This window comes from Cricetulus griseus, assembly GCF_003668045.3.
Source record: "Cricetulus griseus strain 17A/GY chromosome 1 unlocalized genomic scaffold, alternate assembly CriGri-PICRH-1.0 chr1_0, whole genome shotgun sequence".
In the NCBI taxonomy this organism is placed as follows: Eukaryota; Metazoa; Chordata; class Mammalia; order Rodentia; family Cricetidae; genus Cricetulus; species Cricetulus griseus.
This window is the reverse complement of record NW_023276806.1, coordinates 222,141,863-222,167,430: the sequence shown is the minus strand read 5'-3', so window position 1 is coordinate 222,167,430 and position 25,568 is coordinate 222,141,863. Positions and strand designations below refer to the sequence as shown.

The following is a 25,568-nucleotide window of genomic DNA, read 5'->3' as shown; positions in this document are numbered from 1 at the left end:
CTGTTTTATGAATAGAGTTTTATTACAACACAACCATGTCCATTTTAAAAAAAGATCTTTCTTATGGCTTTGGAACAATAATACATTTATTCCTCTTTGTAGAAACAAAATGTATTGACCCCTACCTTAAAACCTTATCAGGTGAATTCCCTATGCATTACTAAACCAAAGTATTAAACAACAAGAAGCCAGGAATGTTTAAGAGCTAGTAGTCTTCAGTTTAGAAGAAAAGTCTGAGATGATTTTAAGGCCATATATGCCTACAATTGTTGTATTTTATTTTTTAAAAGCAATGTGTTTGAGTATTTCAGTTTTCTTTTAAAGAAATGTACAGATACCTTATCTTGTTTTAGTTATGATGAATACAGGCTAACATTTCAGTGATATAGGTATGACATTTAAACTCTACCTTTACTTGTAGTAATTTCTGTTTGTGTTCCTGCTAAGTTCTTTGTTTATAAAAAGATACAGCATAGCTTAAAAATTTGAAATCTGTAAAAGTAATAAGTTTCAACCCAAGAATTGCATGTTGCGGCTGGAGAGACGCAGTTAAGAGCACTGGCTGCTACTCTGTGAGACCTGGGTTCGATTCCCAGAACCCACATGGGGCAGCTCACAAACATGTATAATTCCAATTCCAGGAGATCTGATGCCCACTTATTGCCTCCACTGGTGTGACATGCACGTGGTACTCAGATGTACATATGAGCAAAATACCAATACATGTAATTTTTTTTTAAGTTGCATATTGAAAAGTCAGAGATGTATAGGAACTAGCTGTGGCAGGGAATAACTGTACAGGGAACAGATACAAAACCACTCAGGTTGTAGTCATGTGTCTAAAAGGCTTTCTTTAAACAAAAGCATTACATTTTACTTATATATGTGGGTGCAAGTATGCCATGGCCTGTCTGAGAGGTTAGAAAACAACTTTCAAGGAGCAGTCATTCTCTCCTTCCAACAAGTGGGGTCCTTAGGCTTGGCAGTCGACAAACTTATCACAGGGCCATCTCACTGGTCCTGAAAGTAGTCAGAGTCAACTTATTGAGACAGGGACTGATTATGTAGCTCTAGCTAGCCTAGAACTCACTGTCTAGACCCAGTTGTCCTCAAACTCACAGAGATCCACCTGCCTCTGCCACCATGCTCAGCCCAACATCTCAGCTCTTTGTACTAATGTTTTTAATTGAAATAGAATTCTGTCACTTGCCCCTCCTCCTCCTCCCTCCACCCCCTCCCAGCTCTTCTTCCTCCAGCACCCCCTCACTCTCAAGTGGATGCCCTCTTTTTAATTATTATTGTTAGACACATATGTATATATATATATATATATCTGTATGCACGAATACACACACACAAACTGCTGAGTCTATTTTTTTGTTTGTATGTATGTGTTTTTGTGCTGACCATTGTACACTGGATAACCAATAATGGGGCTCATTCCTGGGAGAGGCCAATTCTCCTTCTAGCAGCTATTGGTTGCCTATAATATGTATATACATATATATATATATATATATATATATATATTATTTAAAGTAACAACAATCTTACTTTATATACCAATCCCAGTTCCCTTTCCCTCCCGACCTCCCTTGCCCCCCACTAACCCCCATCCCACTCCCTATCCACATCCCAGGGAGGGTGAGACCTGCCATGGGGGAATCATCAAAGTCTGTCATATCATTTGGGGTAGGGCCTAGGCCCTCCCCTTTGTATCTAGCCTGAGAGCCTATCCCTCCATAGGGAATGGGCTCCCAAAGCCCATTCATGCACTAGGGATAAATAATGGTTCCATTGTCAGAGGCCCCATAGACTGCACAGGCCCCCCAACTGACACCCACATTCAGGGGGCCTGGTTTGGTCCTATGCTGGTTCCCAGCTGTCAGACTGGGGTCCCTGAGCTCCCACTTTTTCAGGTCAGCTGTTTCTGTGGGTTTCTCCAGCATGGTCTTGACCCCTTTGCTCATCACTCCTCCCTCTCTACAACTGGATTCCAGGAGTTCGGCTCAGTGCTTAGCTGTGACTCTCTGCTGCTGAAGATGAAGGCTCTAGGATGGCATTTAAGGTAGTCATCAATCTCATAGGGGAAGGGCATTTAAGGTGCCTGCTTAGATTCTTCATTGGGGTCATCTTTGTGGATCCATAGTGCCAGATTTCTCTTTAAACCTATAATGGCTTCCCTCTATTAAGGTATCTCTTTTCTTGCTTTCCTTCAGTATTCTTCTCCCAACTCGATCTTCCTTATCCCTCTTGTTCTCTGTCCCCATCCCCCGTCCCCCAGGGGATCGTGTGTGTCTCTTGGTGTCCTCCTGTTCCCCAGCTTCTCTGGGGTTTTGAATTAGCCTATAGTTCTTTTTTAAGGGGTGGGACCCTAATGACGATTGTAAACACGCCCATTGGTACTGCCATTGTTCCAGGATTGTTTATGCAGCCATTTCTAGGAGAATCTGTTTCACAGCAGACTTCCTGGTATTCTGGTTCTTAAAATCTTTCTGCTTCCTCTTCTAAGATGTTCTCTGAGATATAGATACAGGAGCTGTGATGGAGATGTACCCATTGGGGCTGGGCTCCGTAGCATCTCTTGACCCATATCTTCTGTCAAGTTGGCAGTTCTCTATGATGGTCTCAATTTACTCTAAGAGAAAGTCTTCTCTGCAGAGGGTGGGTAGATACCCTTATCCAGGACAGGTGGATCTTAATAGAACAAAAAGGGAAAGTATCAAGAACTTGTAGTGAGTAAAATTTATTTTTAGCTTCAAAATTTTTAAGCATTGGTGTGGGGAGCAGCTAGTACCTCATTAAATGACCAGCATTGTCTGACATCAATGTGAAATGTGACAGTAATAAGTACTGTTTGGAAGTACTTTTTACTTATGTATATGCATGTATGTCTTTGTGTATGCACTGTGAGTGTAGGTGCCTATGGAGGCCAGAAAGGGATATTAGATACCTTCGAGCTGGAGTTACAGATGGTTATGAGCCATTTGATAGGGATGCCTGGAACCATACTCTGGTCTTCTGCAAGAGCAGTGAGTGCAAGTCATCTCTTCGGTGCCTAAAAATTTATTTTTATTTGTTGTATTTGTGTGTTTCTATATTAATGTATGCTGTGTATATGTGGGTGCTCGAGAAGGCTAGAAGAGGGGTCCCTTGTTGCTAGAGCTATATGTAACTGTAATTCAGAAGAGCAGCAAGTGCTCTTAACCCCTGAGACATCTCTCAAGTACTTTCAATGAAGGATTTCAACATATATTTTAAAGATATCTAATATTGCCAGGTGTTGGTGGCAGCGCACGCCTTTAATCCCAGCACTAAGGAGGCAGAGGCCGGCGGATCTGTCTGAAATGTTTTATGATCTGTCTGAATTTGAGACCAGCCAGAACAGGCTCCAAAGCTACACAGAAACTCTGTCTCAAAAAATAAAACAAAAGATATTTACTGTAGAAAGTAGCCATGTAAAATGAGCCATGAATGTTAAAATGTTTTATGATTAAATGCAAATGGGAAAGATTTAACTGTATTTCATTCTACTTCTTTGATTTTAAGAATTGATAAATTTTATGCTATTAATAACAGTTTCCAAGTAGAGGAATAGCATGCACTTGAAGAGAGATTATGTTATATTGATTTTTTTAATAAAATATAGAACTTTACATACTTTGTCAGGTTTAATCTTTAAAATGGCATTCTGAAGTTAGTATTTTCTAGGTCAGAAAACCAAGGTTTTTATTTAAAATCTAGTCAATTACAAACTAGTTCTAGTCTTAAAACTACTTTTAATTCACTATACCATATAGCATCAATTAATGTGTATATGGCTAAACTAAAGTAAACCTGGCTTCAAGGAAGAATTGAGAAGGTATATGCAAGTAACTGTACCACTTACACAGTGGACTTCAACATCTGGTGCCTGAAACCAATCCCCCAAGAGTATGGACTAACATCTATATATGCTTTCTTTAGATTACAGTTTTTCATTATTGCCTTACTTTTCCACTTATAATCTAGGACATGGCATTGAGTTGCCATGAACTCTTAGTCTCTACTAATCTGTAAATAGTTGCACAGTGTTTCTCACCTCATTAATCTTAACACTTTTAAAGAATTTTTCACCAATTAGATTGTAGACTGTCTCGATTCTTGTTTCTCTATTTTCTCATTTAGTTGAATATTGAGCATCTTTTAATGAAAATATTATAGAACATAGGTATCTTTTTTGGTGTATCAATTCAAATTATATCATGCTGTTATATTACAGGAGGTGTTAGTGTGGACAAATGGTTAAGGTCATACCTCCCATGTGTCTCCATTGTAAGTTTACTTTATTCACTTAATATTATCAGATATATTAGGGAAATTATTTGAATATGTGCTAACATCTTTCTCCTCAATCATCTGCCCACTAATCAAAATAACAACAACAACAAAACTATGTTTTTGGTTCAGTAAGGAGTAAAAGGAACAAAACTGTAAGTGATATAGACAACCCTCCAAAATCTAGGTTTTTCAAACTTGTAGGACTAAGAACTGAATTTAGCAGGTTCGTAGGACTAAGAAGTGAATTTAGGAGGTTCACAGGATACAGACTGTGTGGAGATTGAATCGTATCTCTATATGCTAAAAGTGAGCATGGGGGTGTTCATGTAAGTCTGTACTAAGCACTCTGGTGTACATGCTGCAGATGTGTGCATAAGCAGGAGTTTGATGCTGGATGCCTTTCTTGACTTCTCTGCACTCTAGTTTTCTGAAATTCGGTCTCACTGAACTGGAGCTCATTTATTCAGCTAGACTTGCTATCCAGTGTACGTCAGGAGTCTGCTCGGCCCCCCAGCATGCTTGGGTTGCATGTATGCACAGCCTTTTACATGTATTCTAGGAATCCCTGCTCAGTAGGCATGCTACCAACTGAGCCATTTCCCTAGCCCCTGAGCATTTGATTTCCTTTAAAGTATAATTTATAATAGCACCATCAAAAGAAATGTACTATAAATCCAGTTTATACTTTTATGTAATATTACATGTCACATAGAAAAATCTTACTTAAAGGTTTTGATTCAAATAAAGAACAAATGGTTGCTATAGGTAATAGCAGCTTTGCCTATAAAAAAGAACCAGGGCCCAGCTGGCAAAGTTCTCATCAAGACTTCTGAGGATACTCTGAATGGCATGAACTAAATGCTTTTAAATGACATACTTCTGCAGGCTTTCAGGCTTATTGATCAGATTTTAAAAATGAAACAGTCCTGAAAATAACAAAGCCACAGAAAAGCTTTTTGATGCCATTATACTTTTCAGCATGAGTAACAGTAATATTTAATGTACATTTAGAGTAGTATTGATTTTTTTTAAAAAAAAAAAGTTACCTTGTAACTATTTAAAGTATGATACCATTGCTTTGTTAGGGTGTGTGTGTATGTGTATTTCCCAGGATACCACATAGATACACATGGATATACATATATATTCTTAATGTAAATTATTGTTCTTGTAGAACATTTGCTAAAGTAATGTTTTTATATAAATCAAAGAAATATATTGTTAACCTAATATGCAATTCTGAAAATGTTTATAATTAAGCAGCATTGTATCAGGGAGCTAGGAACACAACAACTGAAAGTTTTCATATTCTTAAGAGAGATACTTCACAATCTACATGATGTATTTTACACTTGTAGAGATAAAAATGTACAGTAAGCTGAATGGAGGTCTTATTAAGAATAATGTAAGCCAGGCATAGTGACACACACTTTTACTTTCAGCGCCCTGGAGATGGAACCAAGTCAGCACAATCACTAATTCAAGACCAGCATAGGTTTCTTAGTGGGATGCTATCTCAGAGCACAGTAACAAAAACAATAAACTGTCAAATGCTTAGAGCCATATACAACAAACCAAATTCTTTTACTGAGAATGAATATGCTACTCTGCACTGTTAAACAAGAGTAAAATAAAATCTGGACTGTCCCTGAAAAATCTCAGAAGAATGTGACAAGTATAGGATGTGGGAGAGAGGATTTGCTTCTTCGACTTGAGATGAGAACATAAAGAATTGTATGTGATTCAGGAGCTCTTGCTCCCCAGACTGATAGCTGGGATACCAGCATGGGACTGATCCAGACCCCAAGAACATGGGTTTCTGCAAGGAAACCTCAGAAATCTATGGGACCTCCTGTAGAAGCCCAGAATTTATCCCTAGCATAGGTGTGGACTTTGGGAGCCCATTCCATATAGAGGAATACTCCCTGAGCCAAGACTCACGCGGGTGGGCCTAGGCCCTATCCCAAAGGATACGATAGACTCTGATGACACCCTATGGAAGGCCTCACCATCCAGGGGGAGCAGAAAAGATATGTGACAGATAAGGTTTTAGTTGGGGAGGTAGGGGAGGACGGGTGAGAGAAGGGAACTGGGATTTTCATGTAAAACAATCTTGTTTCTATTCAAATAAAAAAAGTTGGAAAAAAAAGAATTATATGTGAGGCTGAAATTTCAGCAACTATTTTTGTAAGTAGTATGATCAAATTAATGAATTAATATTTATATACATACAAATATATATAGACATACATAAAGTAGTTATTTAACAGTGATAATATTCAGGTAACTAGACTGGATTTTCTTTGTGGTTCTTTGTTTGTTTGTTTGTTTGTTTTTCGAGACAGGGTTTCTCTGTGTAGCTTTGGAGCCTATCCTGCCACTTGCTCTGGAGACCAGGCTGGCCTCAAACTCACAGAGATCTGCCTGCCTCTGTCTCCCAAGTGCTGGGATTAAAGGTGTGCACCACCAACGCCCGGCTGTGGTTCTGTTTTTAAAGTAAGAGTCTCATGCTCCACAGGCTGGTTTCTACCTTACTATGCAGCCTAGTATGACCTTGAACTCCACAGTCTCCAGTCTTCACCTCCCAAGGGCTTTTGGGGTTGGGAATCAAACCTGTGACTAGTACAAGATTGAAAAACATGCTACCAGCTGACCTACATTAGTAAACAACTAATTTGTGGCCTTATTGAGGATAATGGTGCACCAGAAGATGTACTTCCATAGTCAGCACATAGTTCCTGTCTCTAAAATAGGCTTGGTGATGTCTTACCCCGATAGTCAGTCAGTTGGAAGGAGCTTTAAAACAGTGATGTCTGCATATTGAAATTACTGGAGGATCTTTAAACACCAGTGCTTAGGTAAAGCCCCTGGACACTCTGGAATTTAATCTATCCAATAGGATTCTTTGAGGTTTCTCTAGGCTTCTAGGATGTATAGCCACATTTGAGAATCACTATTTAAGTTGTTACTGCCTTGTAAAAAATTCATTGTACAGGATGAATACTATTTTTCAAGTGATTTTGAAAGCTATGCTTGTGTATCCAGCCTGTCAATGAACAAAAGGGGTGAGGTACACATCCTTTGTATTTAAATTTCTGCCTTCTGTAGTATTACGCATTCCCTAAGTCATAAATAATATATCCCTTCCCTGTATAGAAGCTTTGAATTATCAGTCTGTTTAGATTAAACTGTAAGTTCCTTCTCTGTCCCAACCTGTTTTCAGTTTTATCACCTGTTATTCAGTGCTAGAGTCTAAATGTGATGCATACTTACCAGCTCTTCCATAGGATCCTTTTTTTTAATGTTTTATAATTTTTTTTAGATTATTTATTTATTTGTTTGTTTATTATGTATGCAACATTCTGCTTCCATGTATACCTGCATACCAGAAGAGGGCACCAGATCTCATTATGGATGGTTGTGAGCCACCATGTGGTTGCTGGGAATTGAACTCAGGACCTCTGGAAGAACAGTCTGTGCTCTTAACCTCTGAGCCATCTCTCCAGCCCAGGGATCCTTTTTTTATACCTGCTTTTGTTCATGCTATCTCCTTTGTCGCTAATGTTGGTCATAACTCTGCTACTGTGATAAAATGCCTGAGAAAAGGGAGGAAGGGCTTACTTCTGATCAGTTTCAGAGGTTTCAGGGCCCAAAGCATCAGGGCCTGTGGTGGCACAGTCCATTGTGATGGGAGCGTATAGTAGTGGAATTCTGTTTAACTCAGGGTCACAGGGAAGCCAAAGGAGAGTGAAGAAGGGAATAGGGTCTCAATGTTTCTCAATGTCATAATTCATTCCTAATAGTTTCACCGTCTAATGACCTAGCAAATGGGTCTTTTGGGGGAGGGACAATCACATCACAGCAACAGTAACTGAACAGAAGCTACAGAAAGAGTACTTAGAATAGAATGTTCTGGCATTGAACCCTTTAAACAAGGTCTGTGATAGATACTTTAAGTAACTTTCTCTTATGATCTTTATACCTGTGTCTGAGAAATAGTCATTTTCCTTATTGTACATATGGAAACTGACATTGTCAGGGGGTAAATAAGTTGCTTAAAAGTAGTGTAAGCAAATATGACATTTCACATTTCAGATCTCTTTTTCATTGTTTTGCCCATATGATAATCATCATGACTCCTTCCCACATGTAGTGTGCATAAACATTTACTGTTTTCAGCATTGCTTTGGATTCTTTATAGAGGAAAATGTAATGACTTTAAAAGGTAGGATAATCATTATCTCCATTTCTTCTGTCCAGTTTTATTAGTTTGCTGTGATTATCTGAGTATCAGTAAGTTGTATACTTATATATGTATTTATAATTTAAGTCTTTTTCTGGTAAGTACTTTGTTTCACTTTTCCTGAAATGTAGTTTTTTGGTTTTGTTTTGTTTAAGATTTATTTATTTACTATGTATACAGTGTTCTGTCTGCATATATCCCTGCAGGCCAGAGGAGGGCATTACAGATTTCATTGCAAATGGTTGTGAGTCACCATGTGGCTGCTGGGAATTGAACTCAGGACCTCTGGAAGACCAGCTAGTGTTCTTATCCACTGAGCCATCTCTCCAGCCCCTGAACTGTAGTTCTTAATTGGCTAAAACTTTTTGTTCTTTTTAGTAACCCACAAATTGACTGAGTAACACCTACATATAATTAATGGGGCTGTTTTAGTTGGGGTTTTCTAAAGGAACTGAGTTGACAGAATAGTATGTGTGTGTGTGTATGTGTGCATGAGTTCGTGCTTGTGGTGGTGGTGGGGGGAGGTTACTAGAGTGCCATACAGGCTGTAATCCCAGTAGCCTAACAGTAGTTTATCTTTTGACCAGAAGGTCAAGAACCCATTAGTTATTCAGTGAGCCTAGATGTCTCAGTAGTTCCAGTCTGGTACTAGAGTTGTAGAGTATTCCTGGAGAGCTGGAGGTCTTCCATAGAATTCTGAAGAAGTAGGTTCTAATGCCAGCAGATGAATGCCTCAACAGCAGAAAGATGGACTTGCAGGCAAGAGGGAAGATGAGAAGGCAAAAGCAAAAGCTTCCTTCTTCCATGTGCTTTTATGTTAGGGTGGGTCTGCTTTCCTCACATGATTCAGTCAAGAAAATTCTCCAGCTGCTTGGATTTTAGTTGATTCTTCATGTCATCAGGTGGACAACCAAGGTTAGCCCTCGTGAAATATAAGTGTATTTAGCGATAAAACTCAGTGCAACTGGTTCCTGCTCATGTGAAGAGGCAAATTTATGTATGTAGACAACTTTTTAAAATAAAGTGCAGTTTTGTCTTTGTATGGGAACATGTTAAATTTTAACAAGAAGTTAATTTGACCAGTGTTAAAAATGTGTCAAACTTGGCAACATGTAATATTGTTTATTCCCTTCATCTGCTTCTCAGATGTTATTAGTATTTGTAATTGTCTCTTTAGGATACTGCTTTGTAATTACTGTTTCAATCTAATTTGATAACTTCTCCTTCGTTAGAATGTGAAACATGTTGTAGAAGTATTGAAGAAGTGGCTGAAGGAAGAGAGTGCCCCTGCCTATCAAAACAAAACAAAACATGGGAAATACAACCACCAAATTCCGCAAAGCACTCATCAATGGTGATGAAAACCTGGCGTGCCAAATATATGAAAATAATCCTCAGCTAAAAGAATCCCTTGATCCAAATACATCCTATGGAGAGCCCTATCAGCACAACACTCCATTACACTATGCTGCTAGACATGGAATGAATAGAATATTAGGGTAAGTATTACTTTAAGCCCATTATAAGTAATCAGTGGAAAGGAAGATATTTGAAAATGTATGCTGACATATGTCCATGTTATATGATACTATTATTCTGTGTTAAGTTTTCTAAATTTCAGAGTACCAAATAATTTGTTATGACTGTGAATGGATTTCCATCTAAAGTGTAATGTAGAAAATAGATAGATTTCTGAGGGGTAAGAGTGGACAATAGCCAAAGGGACCATTGCAAAGGGTGAAATGGTTAAGGCGATTAGTAAAAATTGAAAGACATTTAGCTTTAGAAGTGAAAATGAAGACTGTCAACAGTACACAATGAATGAGCACTTCCTCTTTATCAGACCTGAAGCTTCAGAACTCTTGATTACTAGAATTGAGGTCTGAGTCTTTTCTTAGCTCTTGGTTATAGGTATGAAATTCTGAACTTCCTGGAAGGTCATTAATAGGTAATTGTCTGAACATAAAATTGTCAGCTAGCTGGAGGCTTTCTGTTTAAAAAGAAAAAAAAATTGACACATTAGTGTTTCCTCACCTAAGAATCAATCCAAATGGATCTGTCAATCATCTAGTCAAGGAAAAAAAAAAAAAAAACCTTTTGGGAAAAGCTGTCTATTATAGAGACTTAAGAAATAATATAAGAGTTGCCTAAATTATGACTAGACAAAGAGACCTCTTTGATCATTGTTCACACTCACCCCTTAAGAGTGTGTACAGCTTTGCAATATACTTTTGGATGATTAACTGCCAGCAAACCTTGTGGGAGGGAGGGGCCTCATGGGCTCTCCCCTACACATGATAAAGTGCTTAATGACCCAGCCTTAGATGAGTCCTGTGCAGCTTACCCCAGCTTTAGCGAGTTAAGGAGTACAGGAGTTGCTGTCATGTCCAGAAAACATCTTGTGCTGCACATCTCCCTTCTTCTGGCTCTTATATTCTTTCCACCCCTTCTTCTGCAATGTTCCCTGAGTCTTAGAGAGGGTCGTTCATATGGCAATTAAGTTTAAACTTTCTATTGTCACTTATTTTCAGCATTTTGGCCAGTTACAGTTTCTTCATGAATTCATGCCCACTGCAGTACAGCACTGTTCTTCAATGGTGAATGAGAGCTGAGGCCCTAGGCTGACATTTTCTCAAAAAACTAATTAAATCTTTCAAGTAAAACAACTGCTAGTCTGATGCTTATGATAAATTTTGATCTTTCAAGTAAATGCTAAAATTTTGAAATACTCATTCTTTATATTCAACTTGACAGCTTCTGAGTTCTTACCTTCTAATAAAATTGTTAGTGATAAAAACCAATGCAATTTATTATAAAATAAAAATGATAACAATTAGAGGGTCTCTGTAACTCAATGAATAATATTTCACATTAGTCTAAGATTCTTTAAAGTTCTGCATTGACTCAGAATTTTAAAATGTAGCTTAGACCATAAGATTTTTAATTAACACTACAAAAAACTCATACAGTTTTTGTATTCTTTAATAATCTACCACTTGTTAGATTTTGGGTCTAGTATCAAATATGAATATTGTTATTTGAAAAGGCAATTTAAAATTACTTTTCCATTTTCTAAACTATAAATCTAGATTTTGTTCATATACTGTACTCAAAACAAAACAAGTTAAGACGGATTGAGTCCTTTGAAAAAATCATCTCGGGGTTCTAGAAGCTAAAGGAGGAGTGGACAAAAGTCCCCATCCCTAATCCAGAAGCAATCTCTAATGGTAACCACTTGCAAATGGGAATTTGGTTTCTTCCAAGTGAGTCTCACCAGGGAAACAAACTACTCTTCAGAGCAGGCTGCATATCCAGCAGTAGATGGCCAAGAAAAGGATGAACTCAATGGCATTTTTGGAAGTTCCTTAACTCATAATGTCATTTCAGAGCTTTGCCTTTATTTTTGATTTTTTATTTCTATTAACTTTTTTAAAGTACCCTTTTGCATTGGAACATTCTCTACTCCTTCCTTTTTTTCTTCTATATTTTTTTGTATTCTCTTCCTTTCCCCCATTCTTTTTATTCGTATATACTTTATAGGCCCTAAAGATTATTTTTCTCATGTATGTATATGATTCATGCACATAAGTGCATTCATACATGTACCACGGCTCATGGTGGCGGTCAGAAGACAACTTTGAAGAGTCAGCTCTGTCCTAACATGAGTTCGTGCCTGAACTCAGATTGTGTGACAAATACTTTACCTTTTAAGCCATTTGCTGGCTCCCAGTCTTTTCCTCCTCCAAGAGTCCAGAAAGGCATCTGGCATCCAGAGCAGGAAGCTGGGAGCTCACGTCTTCAACCACCCCCAGAAAGCACGGAGAACTGGAAGTAGGGTCAGGCTGCAAAGCCTCAGTCCTTCTCCCAGCAAGGTTCTGCGTTCTAAAGGACCCAAAACCTCCCCAAACAGGGGCCAAGTGTTCACATACCTGGGCCTATGGGGACATTCTCATTGAAGCCACCAGGGCCTCAGTATTTAAAACTTCTGAGGATGTGTATCTGCTATGTGCTGTCACTGCAGCATTTGGAAAGCTGAGGCAGGAGGATTCCCTCCAGTTCTAAGCTAGCCGGGGCTACATAGTAAGTCCATGCATTCAAAACCAAACTAGACTGGGGAGATGGCCCAGTGGGTAAAATGCTTGGTATGCACGCATGAGGACCTGGGTTCAGGTCCTTGGTATGGCAACAGGTGCCTGTAATAGCTGTGCAGAGGTAGTGGCTCCCAGTCTTCTTCATTGAATGAATTAGTCATGCAGATACTTCAAAAGAAATTGGATCTTTAGCTTTGAAGTAGACCTTACCTTTAAAATTGTTATCTTCTCTGTATTTTTAGGTAGGAAAAAGTTGTTTTTACCCCTCCTTTCCATTTTAGGACTTTTCTTTTTGGTAGAGATGGAAACCCAAATAAACGGAACGTGCACAATGAAACATCTATGCATTTGTTGTGTATGGGACCTCAAATCATGATATCTGAAGGAACCCTTCATCCTCGCTTGGCACGCCCTGTAGAAGATGATTTCAGAAGGGCAGATTGTCTGCAGATGATCTTAAGATGGAAAGGAGCAAAACTTGACCAGGGTGAATATGAGAGAGCAGCTATTGACGCTGTTGATAATAAAAAAAACACACCCCTTCACTATGCGGCAGCCTCAGGGATGAAAGCCTGTGTAGAGGTAAACCTGTTTTCTTCTCAATATTGTGTGCTCAAAAACGTGTGTGTTGATAGTATGTGGTAGGCAGTGTCTGCTTTGTCTTAGCAGTTTTTACCCCTTTGTTCATTCTGAAAGACCCAAAGCCCTTTGTAAGCAAAATTATTTCATTGTGTTAGGGGACAACAACAAAACTCATTCAGCTTGCCAACCTTTTGGAGTATAATGTAATCAAGACCAATAATGTTACTATTTCCTAAGGTAACTGTCAACTGCCTACTACCATGCTGAAAATAATAGAGTTTGGGTTTGTTTTGTTTTGTTTTCTGAATTTTTATAATAGCCAGTTTATAACACTTACCTATCTTGGATGTGAGGGGAAATGACTTATACAGTCTATCAATACATTATCTTTACTTGAATTGTTTATTAAATAAATAACTGTTAATGGATGCATTTGTTACACTCCATTTTAAAACCTTGTCTTTAAAATGTCTTGTTTCTATTGAATCTGTGCTAAAGTATTCCTGAATACATACTACATTTGGGATTTTGATTTATAAATGTCATATATTGCTAATATAGAAAGCATCTTACAAGCTTAGATAAAAATCACCCTTTTAACCCTTAATTTTTTAAAAGACATTGTAACTGTGTCACAACTCTGAGGGGAAAGGTACCCTGGCAGTAAGAAGCCAAGGAGTACCACAGAGTCACACTGCACAACAAACCTCACACAAGAGATTGATTGGAAAGACACGAGGGTGGCTGGCTGCCTCTGCTCAGGAGAGAAGCAGCAGAGATCGGGTTTCTTGGGAGGCAGAGCTTTCCAGGGAGGCCTGAGATTGGTGGGATTCTAGAGCAAGCTGAGGGATTGGTAGGATTCAGTGGCCTGATCTTAGGGCAAGCTCAGGGATTGGTGGGATTCAGTGACCTGATCTTGGGGCAAGCTCAGGGATTGGTGGAATTATGAAGCCTCATTATAAACTTTTTTAATGCCCTTTGGAGTAGTCTGGATGGGGCTTGGCCACTTGCATGCCTCCAGGCCTGGGCCTGGCAGTCAGAGCAGTCTGGAGGTGGGGCCTAGGGGCAGGGCTTGGCCACTTGCCTATAGTAATTGTATATAGTATTATTACTACTGTTCATACAACAGTACATATTTTCTCAACTACCAACATTTGTATTAATTCATACATAATTGATTTCTTTTGTATAGATATATTTAAGTATGAGCAGGATGCATTATACACTGATCAGTCTTTTTAATCTAAAATTTATGCACTTTATTTTAAAAGTAATGATCCTAATAAAATTAAAAATTTATCAAAGATTTAATATTTAATGTTTCTTTTAGTATAATGCTTTTAAGTTGATATCAAAATTATGAATGTTTTTTAAAAGTTATAGTCACCTAATTTCATTAGCATAGTTGATCAATTTTTGTTATTTCTTGAACTTTTCTGATCTTGTTTTCTATTTACTGCTATTTGTTACTTCTTAGTCTTTTAGATACTTTGTCCTTTTGTTTCCTCTGTATCACCTTTGCCCACTAGTTAGTGAATTGTGATCATTAACTTGAATCTGTTTTCCATGCAATGCTTTTTAACATTGACTCAACATAGTAAAAAGATGCCCTAGGACTTGGAGGGGAAGCATATCAACAAAATCCTGACGCTTTGTACATAAGCTTTCCTAAATATTGTTGTGTGCTCAGATCCTAGGGAAGATCCTGCTGTGTTGATTCACATGTGTGGGCCTCTGTGGTTCTTTAAATGTGTTAAGGTAGAAATAGATTATTCTTGTTAGTGGCAATAATACTTTTTAATTTCTGCTTTAGTGACTTGCTTTCAGTAATTGTCAGTAAGCAATGGTAAGTGGTGGTCAATTTTTCATGTGTTTACAGTGTTGTACATATTAAGTTGTTCAAAAATGGAGTGGTGATTTTACCATTATTTTTTTGATGCTGGTTACAGAGGGTATGTTATGTAGTATTTGGAAGGTCCAATGACTACCTTGATATATATGTGTAGTATGATGTTTTTTGTTCTTTTGGCTTTTTGAGGGGCCCACACCCAGCTCCCAAATAAATCACACATGGCATTCTTACTTATGAATGCTGGGCCTTAGCTTGGCTTGTTTTTAGCCAGCTTGTCTTAAATTAATCTGTCTACCTTTTCCCTCTGGGCTTTTGTCTTTTATTTCTTCTGCATACCTTACTTTCCTTCTTACCCTGTGGCTGGCCCCTGATGTCCGCTTCTCCTTGTTCTCTTGTTGTGCTATCTCTCCTCGTTTCTCCTATTTATACTTTCTGCCTGCCAGCCCCGCCTATCCTTACCCCTGCCTCACTATTGGCCATTCAGCTCTTTATTAGTACCACCAGGTATTTTAGACAGGCACAGTATCACAGTTTCACAGGGTTAAACAAATGCAGCATAAACAAAAGTCACACCTTAAAATAGTATTCTACCACATACATGTTTCTCTTTGCACTGCTTAATCTATCAGCATATCACATCACATGAGCCACTCTGGTTGGTGATAGTTCTATTTTTCTATATTGAGAAGAGCTTGTTGATTTACTGTAAAGCATTCCTAATGGAACCTTGTGAATGCCTCTTATGTATTGCAACATTTATTAACAAGATTCAGTGTAATAGTTTGCTCACTTTTATCTCCAGTGTCTTACCTGACTCTTGCTTAGCTTTCCTAACTTTTTGTCATGCTTATTATTCAACTAAAAATATTTCCCTGGGAAGCATATATTAACTTCTCTACAGAGGCCTTATGTGTTTTCCTAGCATAAGTGCTTAAAACTAACACATTGTTATATGTAGCCCACTATGTAGCTAAAGTTTCTAGAATCTTATAAATTTTAATATCATGGGTAATTTAAATACTTTTACACTTCTCTACTTTATTGTGTACAGTTTTTATTATAAGAATAATAGAGATAAGTGCTTTGCATAATCTGAGATTATTTTTCCCCCAAGTAAGTCCAACCTATTTTTTAACTTTTAGGGTTTCATATTTATGGAAGCATTTCTTTTATAGTTGTTAGTTTTAGTTCTTTTCTTAGAAAGGAAGTATTTTGACTCACAGTTTAAGGTTATAGTAAACTATAACCAGAAAAGCATGGTAGGATGAGTGGTTCTTACTGGGAAGAGAGGGTACATCTGGGACTTCTCATCCCTCGAATGAATAGGAAGCAGAAAGCAGACAGGAAGTAGAACCAGGCTATAAAATTTCAAAGCTCATTAGTTCACTCCCCTGATTCTTCCTAGTGCTTTCTTAATCTGCTGCTTTCCCTTAAAACAGAGCAACAACAAAACACATAAAATTAGAAATCCTTGCAGTCTACTCCAGAGACCCATTTTCTACAGTGAAACTCCACTCCCTAAAGGTTTCTTAGCCTTTCCAGGACAGTACTATTGGGAACCAAGGGTTCCAACACATGAGCCTTTGGAAGATATATTTCACATTCAAATCACAGCAGTGTGTTTATTTAAGAGTAGAATTTAGAGAGGTATCTGGGGCTGGAGAAATGGCTCAATGGTTATGAACCAAGGACCTACGTTCAGTTCCGAGGTATCCAGCACCCACTTCTGAACTTTGCTGCACTCACATGGTGCATATGCATACATGCAGGCAAAATACATATAAATAAAAAAGAATTTAGAAAATTACTATTCAACAATTTCCTCTGTGCATTTAATAATTGGATGTTTCCTTGAGGTACCTGTTTTATGTTTGTTTGTTTACTTACTTTTGAGACAAGAGTATTAATGTAACTCTGACTGTCCTGAAACTCACTGTGTAGACCATGCTGGCTTCAAAGTCATAGATCCACCTGCTACCTTAGTGCTGGTGTTAAAGTGAGTGTCACCATACCCAGCTATGGCTACTCAACCATAGAAATGGTTGTTTATATCAATATTCCTTCCTATGCTGTGTTCTACAAGTGCTTACACATACACATATACTCAAACTTATTCATAGCATGAAAATTAAAACCCCTTAATTATATTGTTTTTAGAGCCTTTAGGTATCAAGGTTTAAAGACTTTGTGCAGAATTGCATCTGTGTCTCTCTCTGGTATCTTGCCTGACTCCTTTGAAGTTTCTCACACTCTGTGGCTTCTATGTTGACTTCCTTATAAGTATATTGTAGCAATCTCAAATTCAATATTTCTGAAGGCAGCTGGGCTTAGACACCTCTAGTTACTGGCTTGAGTATCTGGTTTCTACTAATGATGCTGCCATTCTCTCCAAATATGTACCTTCCTGTTCATCACCTCTCCTACTTTCCCTTCTCTCCTAATTGCATAAGATTAATTCCACTCATTAGCAGAAGAGGACTCTTCATTGTCTCTTCTAGGCAGCTCCTTCCTGTGTTGTTGTTGTTACTGTTTGAGACATGGTTTCATGTAGCCCAGGCTTGACTCACTATGTAGCTAAGGATGACCTTGAACTTGGTTTCTCCTGCTTCCATCTCCAGAATTTGTGGATTACAGGTATGTATGTACCCCAGGCCTGGTCATCTTTTTATCTGTTTTGGTCACTCTCTAATACCAAGTGCTTTAATGCTTCACCTTTGTGCTTTTCCAAACTTCTTTAAACAGGAAAACCTGGAATTTTATAAATAGTAATTACCTGAAATTATTTGTGAGATAATAGCTGTACAAAGAATAGATTTAATTGTTTAAAATTGCTAATTTAAATAGTTAATTTGGGGCCAGTGAGATCTCTCAGTGAGAAAAGGCTCTTGCCACCCAGCCTGAGTTTCATCTCCAGGACACACATGGGGAAAGAAGAGAAGCCACTCTTGCAAATAGTCATCTGATCACACATATACACACCTGTTGATGAATGTTTCTGCCCCGGCAGCCTGGAACCACAACTGCTTCAGCCCCAAATAAACACATGTACACTATATTAGTTATAAAAGCGTTGGCCTGTGGCTAGGGCTTTTTATTGCCTAGCTCTGTCTTCATTATTAACCCATAACTACTAATCTATGTATTTCCACATGGTCTTATTTTACTGGAGAAGGGTCCGGACCTGCTACTCCTTTGTAATCTAAATGGCAACTCTCTTCTGCCTACACTTCCCAGAATTCTCCTCAACTCCTTGTCCCACCTATCTTCCTGTCTTATTGGCCAACAGTGTTTTATTCATCAACCAATAAGAGAAACATATATACAGAAGGAAATCCCCCATCACACAGCATATCATCTGCATGCATGTCCACATACACAGCATGAAGAATGAAATGTTTAAATATAAACTAAAAGGGGAGGTGGGGTGCTGCTCACAGATTGCTCAGCAGTTAAGCTCACACTGGCTGTTCTTCCAGATGACCAAACTTCTAGTCTCAGCAAACACAAAGCAGCCAACAATTTTTTGTTATTCCAGTTCCACAAGATCCAACAACTTCTTCTGGCTTCTTCTGGCACTGCATACATGTGGTACTTATACCTGCAGGCAAAACAGAGGTACATATAAAATAAATTGTTTAATAAAAAATTAGAAATGCTTACATGGCGTGCATTACAGATAAACCATAAATAATATTCCTTAATTTTGATATCTTCACCCACCCACTTGGCCCTTCCCACATGAATCACTAATTAACAAAACGCTTTACATCTGGACCCTACGGAGGCATTTTTTTCCATTGAGGATGTCTCCTTTCAGATGACACTTCCTTGGGTCAAGTTAACTAGCTGCACAATTTGGTTTAGCTTTTGGTTTTTTGAAGTTCTCATGTAGCTAGGCTGAGCTTGAACTTGATCATCCTGTTTCCACCTCTTTAATCGGTTTTCTATTACATCTTTTATCAAATTTATACAAGCTACCTTATTTTACAGATAGACTATTGTAAACTCAGTCTTTAAAGTAATTAAACGATGTGGCCAGTTATCAACCACTGAATCATAAGGGAGGTATGGAATATGTCTTGAATATTTTGGGTTACTGCTTTTAATCTATGATTGTGAGCCGAAAATGTAGAATTAGAAGAATAGATTTGTTGAGGTTGTTTTATGTGCCAACAAGTGTTTGAGAAACATTTAAAAATCCCAGGAATAAAATAACCAGTCCTCTTGTTTCTTCTTTCTTAGCTAATGAAAATAAATAGAAAGATACTTGCCATGTTTTCATTAAGTTTTAAAACTACCTTTTATTTTCTTTTTTTTTTAAACTACCTTTTCTAAACCAAACTCTCCATCATGTAAAGCAAAACAACCAAGTTTGTATAGAAAAAAAGTATCCTATCTCCACCCAGCATGTTTTTACCAGCCAGTCATTTTCTTGAACTTATTTCCCAAAGGCCAGTAGGCTGAAGTACTTCTAGCATTGCCTTCCGGTGTTCTGCAGTACTTCCAGCTGTTCTCCCTGCTAAAGGTAGCATACAAGCAGGTTGTCATCATGCTGCAAACATGGCCACTGATTGTGAGGGTCTCTGCAGATGCCAGCTGTAACAGTGGTTCCCTCACCACTCTAATCAAACTCATCTTGCAAAGAGAACTACCTGTTTGTCTCACCCAGGTTCACACAAGATAAGCATGCCTCTCAACAGTGACTTATCTTTCCCTCTACACACCCTCAGTGAGTAAAGACCATACTTTAGCAGATCCTTCTAGAAGATTTCCTTTACCAAAGAGAACAATAAAACTTTCAGTCCCAAAGAACTTTATATGTTTGTATTCCTTGGTGGGTAATAAAGAGTATAAAATTATTTAGATGAAATTTTAACTTTGATTACCCTTTTACAAAACAGAAGTTTTGGGTTTTTTGTTTTTGTTTTACAAAGTAAAAGCCTCTAGAACATGTTCACATTAAATCCTAGATGAGGCTCTGTTTATTTGACTTCTTCATTTTATGTGAGCAGTGTTACTGACTTAGTTCAGGATCTAGGCATGGTTGAAAATTAGTCAAACTGTCTGAATCCAGTCACACTGCTTGCTGGGGAACTTGGGCCACGTTCTGTAAATTTTCTAAGACAATAATGCCTGGGTCACACAAGGTCATTAGTAGTAAGGTGAGTGTGTTTTTATAGTACATTGCATACAGAGTCTGACTCGAAGACACTATGTGACTTACTGTATTGCTATGAGGGTCACAGTTGTCTAAGAGAGTCTTCATGACAAATTGTGAGGCTGTCCTATGTTCTTTCTGATATCTCTAGACACAGTGGACACTCTTAAACTTTTAGCCCTTAGGAAAAATATAGCTCTAGTAAAGCCAGCAGAAACTTCAGTACTGAACAAGTCATGGCATTGTTCATGTTTCTGAGGATGAAATTTCTTGACAAATTGTGTAAGTAGTTTCCTCTTATTTTGAGAAATACTGAAAACACCTTTGTCTTTGGCTTACAAATGTGAATTTATTTCAGTGTTTCACAGAATAATAATGGGACGAGTGAAAACATTTATCATGTCAAGACATCCAAGTATTAGTTGTTAAATTGACAGTGTCAACTGTGTTCTTCTTAAGAAAGATGTGTAGGCCAGGGATGTTGACGCACATACACACAATCCTGTCATTCTGGAAGCTGGCTTAGGAAGACTGATTCCAAGGTCAACCTGGGCTAAATTGCATTCTCTTGTCAAGGAAATAGAGGAAGAAAAATGATGAGAAATTTTTAAAGTTTAAGCATTGAATATAATCTTTTTTTATATTTAAGTAAAGTTTTATTAAGCATGGGAAATTGACAAAATACTTGAGAATTTGTTTTTAAAGTTGAAGATTTACTTTCTTTATCCAAAGGAACTCATTATTAGTAAAACAAGAAATTCCCAACTTTAAAAATAAAACGTCATTGCTACCTGATGCCTTCTGTTATTTCAAATGTGTCTACATTTTGGTTTAAATTTTAAATCACATTTTAATTTAATTTTACATTTATATACATTGCATCTACTGTATATTTTTGTTATGCTAGTCATACATTTAATTTCTTTAATCTGTAGCAAGAAATTTTAATTAAATCTATAGTTGTGAGTTGTTTTATTTATTTATTTATTTTTTAGCTTTTAGTAAAACATGGAGGAGACTTGTTTGCTGAAAATGAAAATAAGGATACTCCTTGTGACTGTGCTGAGAAGCAGCACCACAAAGACCTGGCCCTGAGTCTGGAGTCTCAGATGGTGTTCTCTCGGGACCCGGAGGCTGAGGAGATAGAAGCCGAGTATGCTGCATTAGACAAACGAGAGGTAGGTGATTTTTGTTCTTCTTTAACTTGGTATGCTAAATGGCCTCAGCAGTACTTAATCCATAGCTGCGAACATTAAAAATCCATCTAGAAAACCTGTATGTTGAGTCTTTAACATGTTTATATGTTTACTGACATGTAAATGAATGTGTTGATGTTTAAGTCCTGTTACCACCTACCGGGGTAACCTCATGTCTCCATTCTCTTTGAGTCTTTCCCTCTCCCGGGTTGCTATTGACAACACAAAAGCTTTGGTAACTCCGCCTGAAACACAGAACAAAAGGAAAATGTAGCAACTAACAACCCTACCACTGACTACTCATCTCTCTATTGCTATACTGTCATGTCTCTGATGTTTATAGAAAACAAAACACAACGGTCTGTACCTACCAATGTCCTCTTCCTGTTCCCTCTTCCTCCCCTGCATTAGGCCAGTCTCTTCTTGTAGAGTGGAACTGTACTTGATGGAATCACATTTCCATTTCTCTTCATCTTCCTAAATGCCTCACAGTCCTTCACACACTTGCCTACTGCCTTCCATTGGCTTCAGACATTCTCTTGCATCCCTTGTCTCAATGAACGTTGTTTTGACCTACTAGCAGCTCAAGCATAAATGTGGCAGACATTCTTGACCCTTCATACCCCTTTATCCTTGCTCATACATGCAAACAATCAAGGGATCCTGTTACTTTTACCTGATTCTGTTCATCCCAGGTTTTGTTCCTACCCTCTAAACCATAGCATTTCACTTTTCATCCCAGTTGTTATCATAGTTCTTTACTGATTTTTCCTCCATTCTGATCATTTCACATTTCTGCTTTGTACACAGGAGGCAAAATGACTTTTTTTAAAAAATTATATCATATGTTTAAACCATTTAGTGACTGTGTTCATCCCTTTTGGTGTCTTACTATATAAAAACACTTCAGGCAGGTTAAATGCATATATAAGTTTACTTAGCTCATAGTATCAGAGGCTGAACATCCAAACAAGTTCTGGCAAGGGCCCCATGACAAATAGTAAAGAATGCACAACTGCAAGGATCATAGTATTAAACAGAAAACAGGAGACCAGAGGGAGATTTGAGTTCCCATCTCTTCCCTTATCTTCCTTAAGGACCTGCTACTTGGTCCTAATAGTTAACGTTCCACACTGTAACTGTGTGTGTTGGTGGCATACAATCTGATGTTTTGGCACATACACCTTATAGAGTTATTGAATCAAGTCAATTAACAAGGCTAGTTTTTGTGCTGGCAAATGAACCCAGGGCCTCATGTATGCTAAGCATGTATTCTGTTCTATCATTGTGTTATAGTAGATTTCAAAATTTATTCTTCCCATCTGTGTGAAACTACTTCCCCTTATTATTTCACACAAGTCTTATCACATGCTGTAATTATTTGTTTTCTCTTTTATTGTGTTTCTCTGTTAGATTAAGGCTAGAACTATGTCTGCTTTATTTCAACAAAGAATTAAAGTGCCTAGCACTGCTTGCATGAAGTAGGAAACAATAGATAATTCTTAAATAAATTAAAACACAATAAATGTTTTCCTCCCGAAATGAATCTGATTCCTCGGTGTTTAGTGTTAACTTGATTCCAACAGGGATCTTTCTTTGGCTTGTATGCATATCATGTAATCATTTGATTTTTCTCATTAATTCTCAGAATTTTCTGAACTTTTGTACTTCTTACAATGGCCAAAAGAACTGAGTTTCTGGAGTTAAAGTTTCTGTTTCTTAACTGTTTTTGTTTCTTTTTTTACAATTTTTTTATTTAAATTAGAAACAATCTTACATATCAATCCCAGTTTCCTCTCCCTTCCACCCTCCCATGCTTCCCGCTAGTCTGCCATCCCATCCACTTTCTGCTCCCCAGAGAGGGTGAGGCATTCCATGGGGGATCATCAAAGTTTGTCACATCATTTGTGCCAGTGCCTAGGCCTTCCCCCTTCTGTCTAGGCTGAGAGAGTAGCCCTCCAAGGGGAGTGGGCTCCCAAAGTCCATTTGTACAGTAGGGATAAATACTAACCCACTACCAGAGGGCCCATAGACTTAGGCCTCCCAACTGACACCAAATTCAGGGGGTCTGGATCAGTCCCATGCTATCAGTCTGGGGCCCATGAGCAGCCCCCTTGTTCAGGTCAGCTGTTTCTGTGGGTTTCTCCAGCCTTATCTTGACCCCTTTGCTCATCACTCCTCCCTCTCTGCAACTGGATTCCAGGAATTCAGCTCAGTGTTTAGCTGTAGGTGTCTGCTTCTGTTTCCATCAGCTACTGGATGAAGGCTCTAGGATGGCATATAAGGTAGTCATCAATCTTATTATAGGGGAAGGGCATTTAAGGTAGCCTCTACACTATTGCTGAGATTCTTAGTTGAGGTCATCCTTGTGGATCTCTGGACATTTCCCTAGTGCTAGATTTCTCTTTAAACCTATAATGGCTCCCTCTATTAAGGCATCTCTTTCCTTGCTCTCCTCTGTTCTTTCTTCCTCCTCCACTCAATCTTCCTGCTCCCTCATGTCCTCCTCCCCCTCCTCCTCTTCTCTTCTCTTTCTCTTAACTCCGTCTTCTTCCCCCATGTCCCCAGGCTCCCAATTTGCTCAGAAGATCTTGTCCTTTTCCCCTTTTTGGGGGGACCATGTATGTCTCTCTTAGTCCTCCTTGTTTCCTAGCTTCTCTGGCAGTGTGGATTGTAGGCTGGTAATCCTTTGCTTTATGTCTAAAATCCATACATGAATGAGTACATACCATGTTTGTCTTTTTGTGACTGGGTTACCTCATTCAGGATGTTTTCTTCTAGTGCCATTCTTTTACCTGCGAATTTCCATTGTTTTTTTCCACTGAGTAGTACTCCACTGTGCAAATGTACCACATTTTCTGCATCCATTATTCAGTTGAGAGGCATCTAGGCTGCTTCTAGTTTCTGGCTATTACAAATAGTGCTGCTATGAACATCGTTGAACAGATGTCCTTGTTGTATGAATGTGCATCTTTTGGGTATATGCTTAAGAGTGGAATTGCTGGTTCTTGTGGTAGGTTGATTTTCATTTTCCTGAGGAACTGCCATACTGATTTCCAAAGTGGCTGTATGAGTTGGCACTCCCACCAGCAGTGGAGAAGTGTTCCTCTTTCTCCACATCCTCTCCAGCATAAACTGTCATTGTTGTGTGACATGTGTAAGATGCTATCTCAGAGTTGTTTTGATATTTCAATAGTAGTATTCAGAAATAAAGTTGTTGTGATGCAGTGGAACATGAATTATAATGATAGGTGTAGGTTTTTGCTTTCATGATATCTTAATTCATAATTAATGGAAGAGACATTTATAAAAGATAGAGGTTTATATATAAGTGAATTTAGTGTAACTATAGTAAATTATTATGTTGAGTTGGAAAAAGGTTGCAGAATATTCAAATCTGATTTTATAGAAAGAAATTTCATATATGATAAGGATCAAAATTACCAAAAATGATTCTCATGGGTATAGATAATTTTCTTTACCATCATTATTTTCTATTTTTATGAAAATCTAAAATTCTTTTTTCTTTTATATTTATTCCTCTGTCTCTCCCTCTCTTCCTCTCCCTCCTCCCACCCCCTTTCTCCCATTTTGGTTTTTCAAGATAGGGTTTATCTGTGTAGCCCCAGCTATTCTAGAACTCACTGTGTAGACCAGGCTGGCCTTGAACTCAAGAGATCTTCCTGCCACTGCCTCCCTGGTGCTAGGATTGAAGGTGTGCAGCATCACCGCCTGGCTCTCCTCTCACATAATATATCCTGACCGCTGTTCCCCTCCCTCCACTGCTTCCCGTCCCCAACCCACCCACTGCCCTCTCCCCTGTATCCACTGCTCCTCTATCCATTTCCCTTCAGAAAAGAACAGGTTTCCCAGGACAACCAACCAAATACACATAACAAGTTGCAATAAGACCAGGCATAAACTGCCATATCAAGGCTGGACAGAGCCAAGATACTTCCCCACTCCCAGTGTTGGGAGTCCCACAAAAACCCTAAACTAAACAACCGCAACATATATGCAGAGGACCTAGTGCAGACTCCATGATTGCTGCTTTCGTTTCTGTAAGCCCCTGTGCGCTCTGCTTAATTGATTCTGTGAGCCGTGTTCTCTTGGTTTCCTCTGTCCC

At 38.3% G+C, this 25,568-nt stretch overlaps 1 protein-coding gene across 6 annotated transcripts in view; it reads left to right on the top strand.

The window, feature by feature from the left end:
* Ankib1 (ankyrin repeat and IBR domain containing 1) overlaps positions 1 to 25,568 on the top strand; it is a 99,979-nt gene that overhangs the window by 19,127 nt on the left and 55,284 nt on the right. For 5 of the 6 annotated variants that reach the window (XM_027389823.2, XM_027389820.2, XM_027389821.2 and 2 more), the window contains exons 2-4: positions 9,796 to 10,062; positions 12,936 to 13,236; positions 21,242 to 21,424. In XM_027389823.2, coding sequence (XP_027245624.1) covers positions 9,875 to 10,062; positions 12,936 to 13,236; positions 21,242 to 21,424 — 672 coding nt within the window. In that variant the 5' untranslated portion in view covers positions 9,796 to 9,874. The remainder of the gene's footprint in view (positions 1 to 9,795; positions 10,063 to 12,935; positions 13,237 to 21,241; positions 21,425 to 25,568) is intronic. The other variant, XM_027389824.2, reaches the window with a different exon arrangement.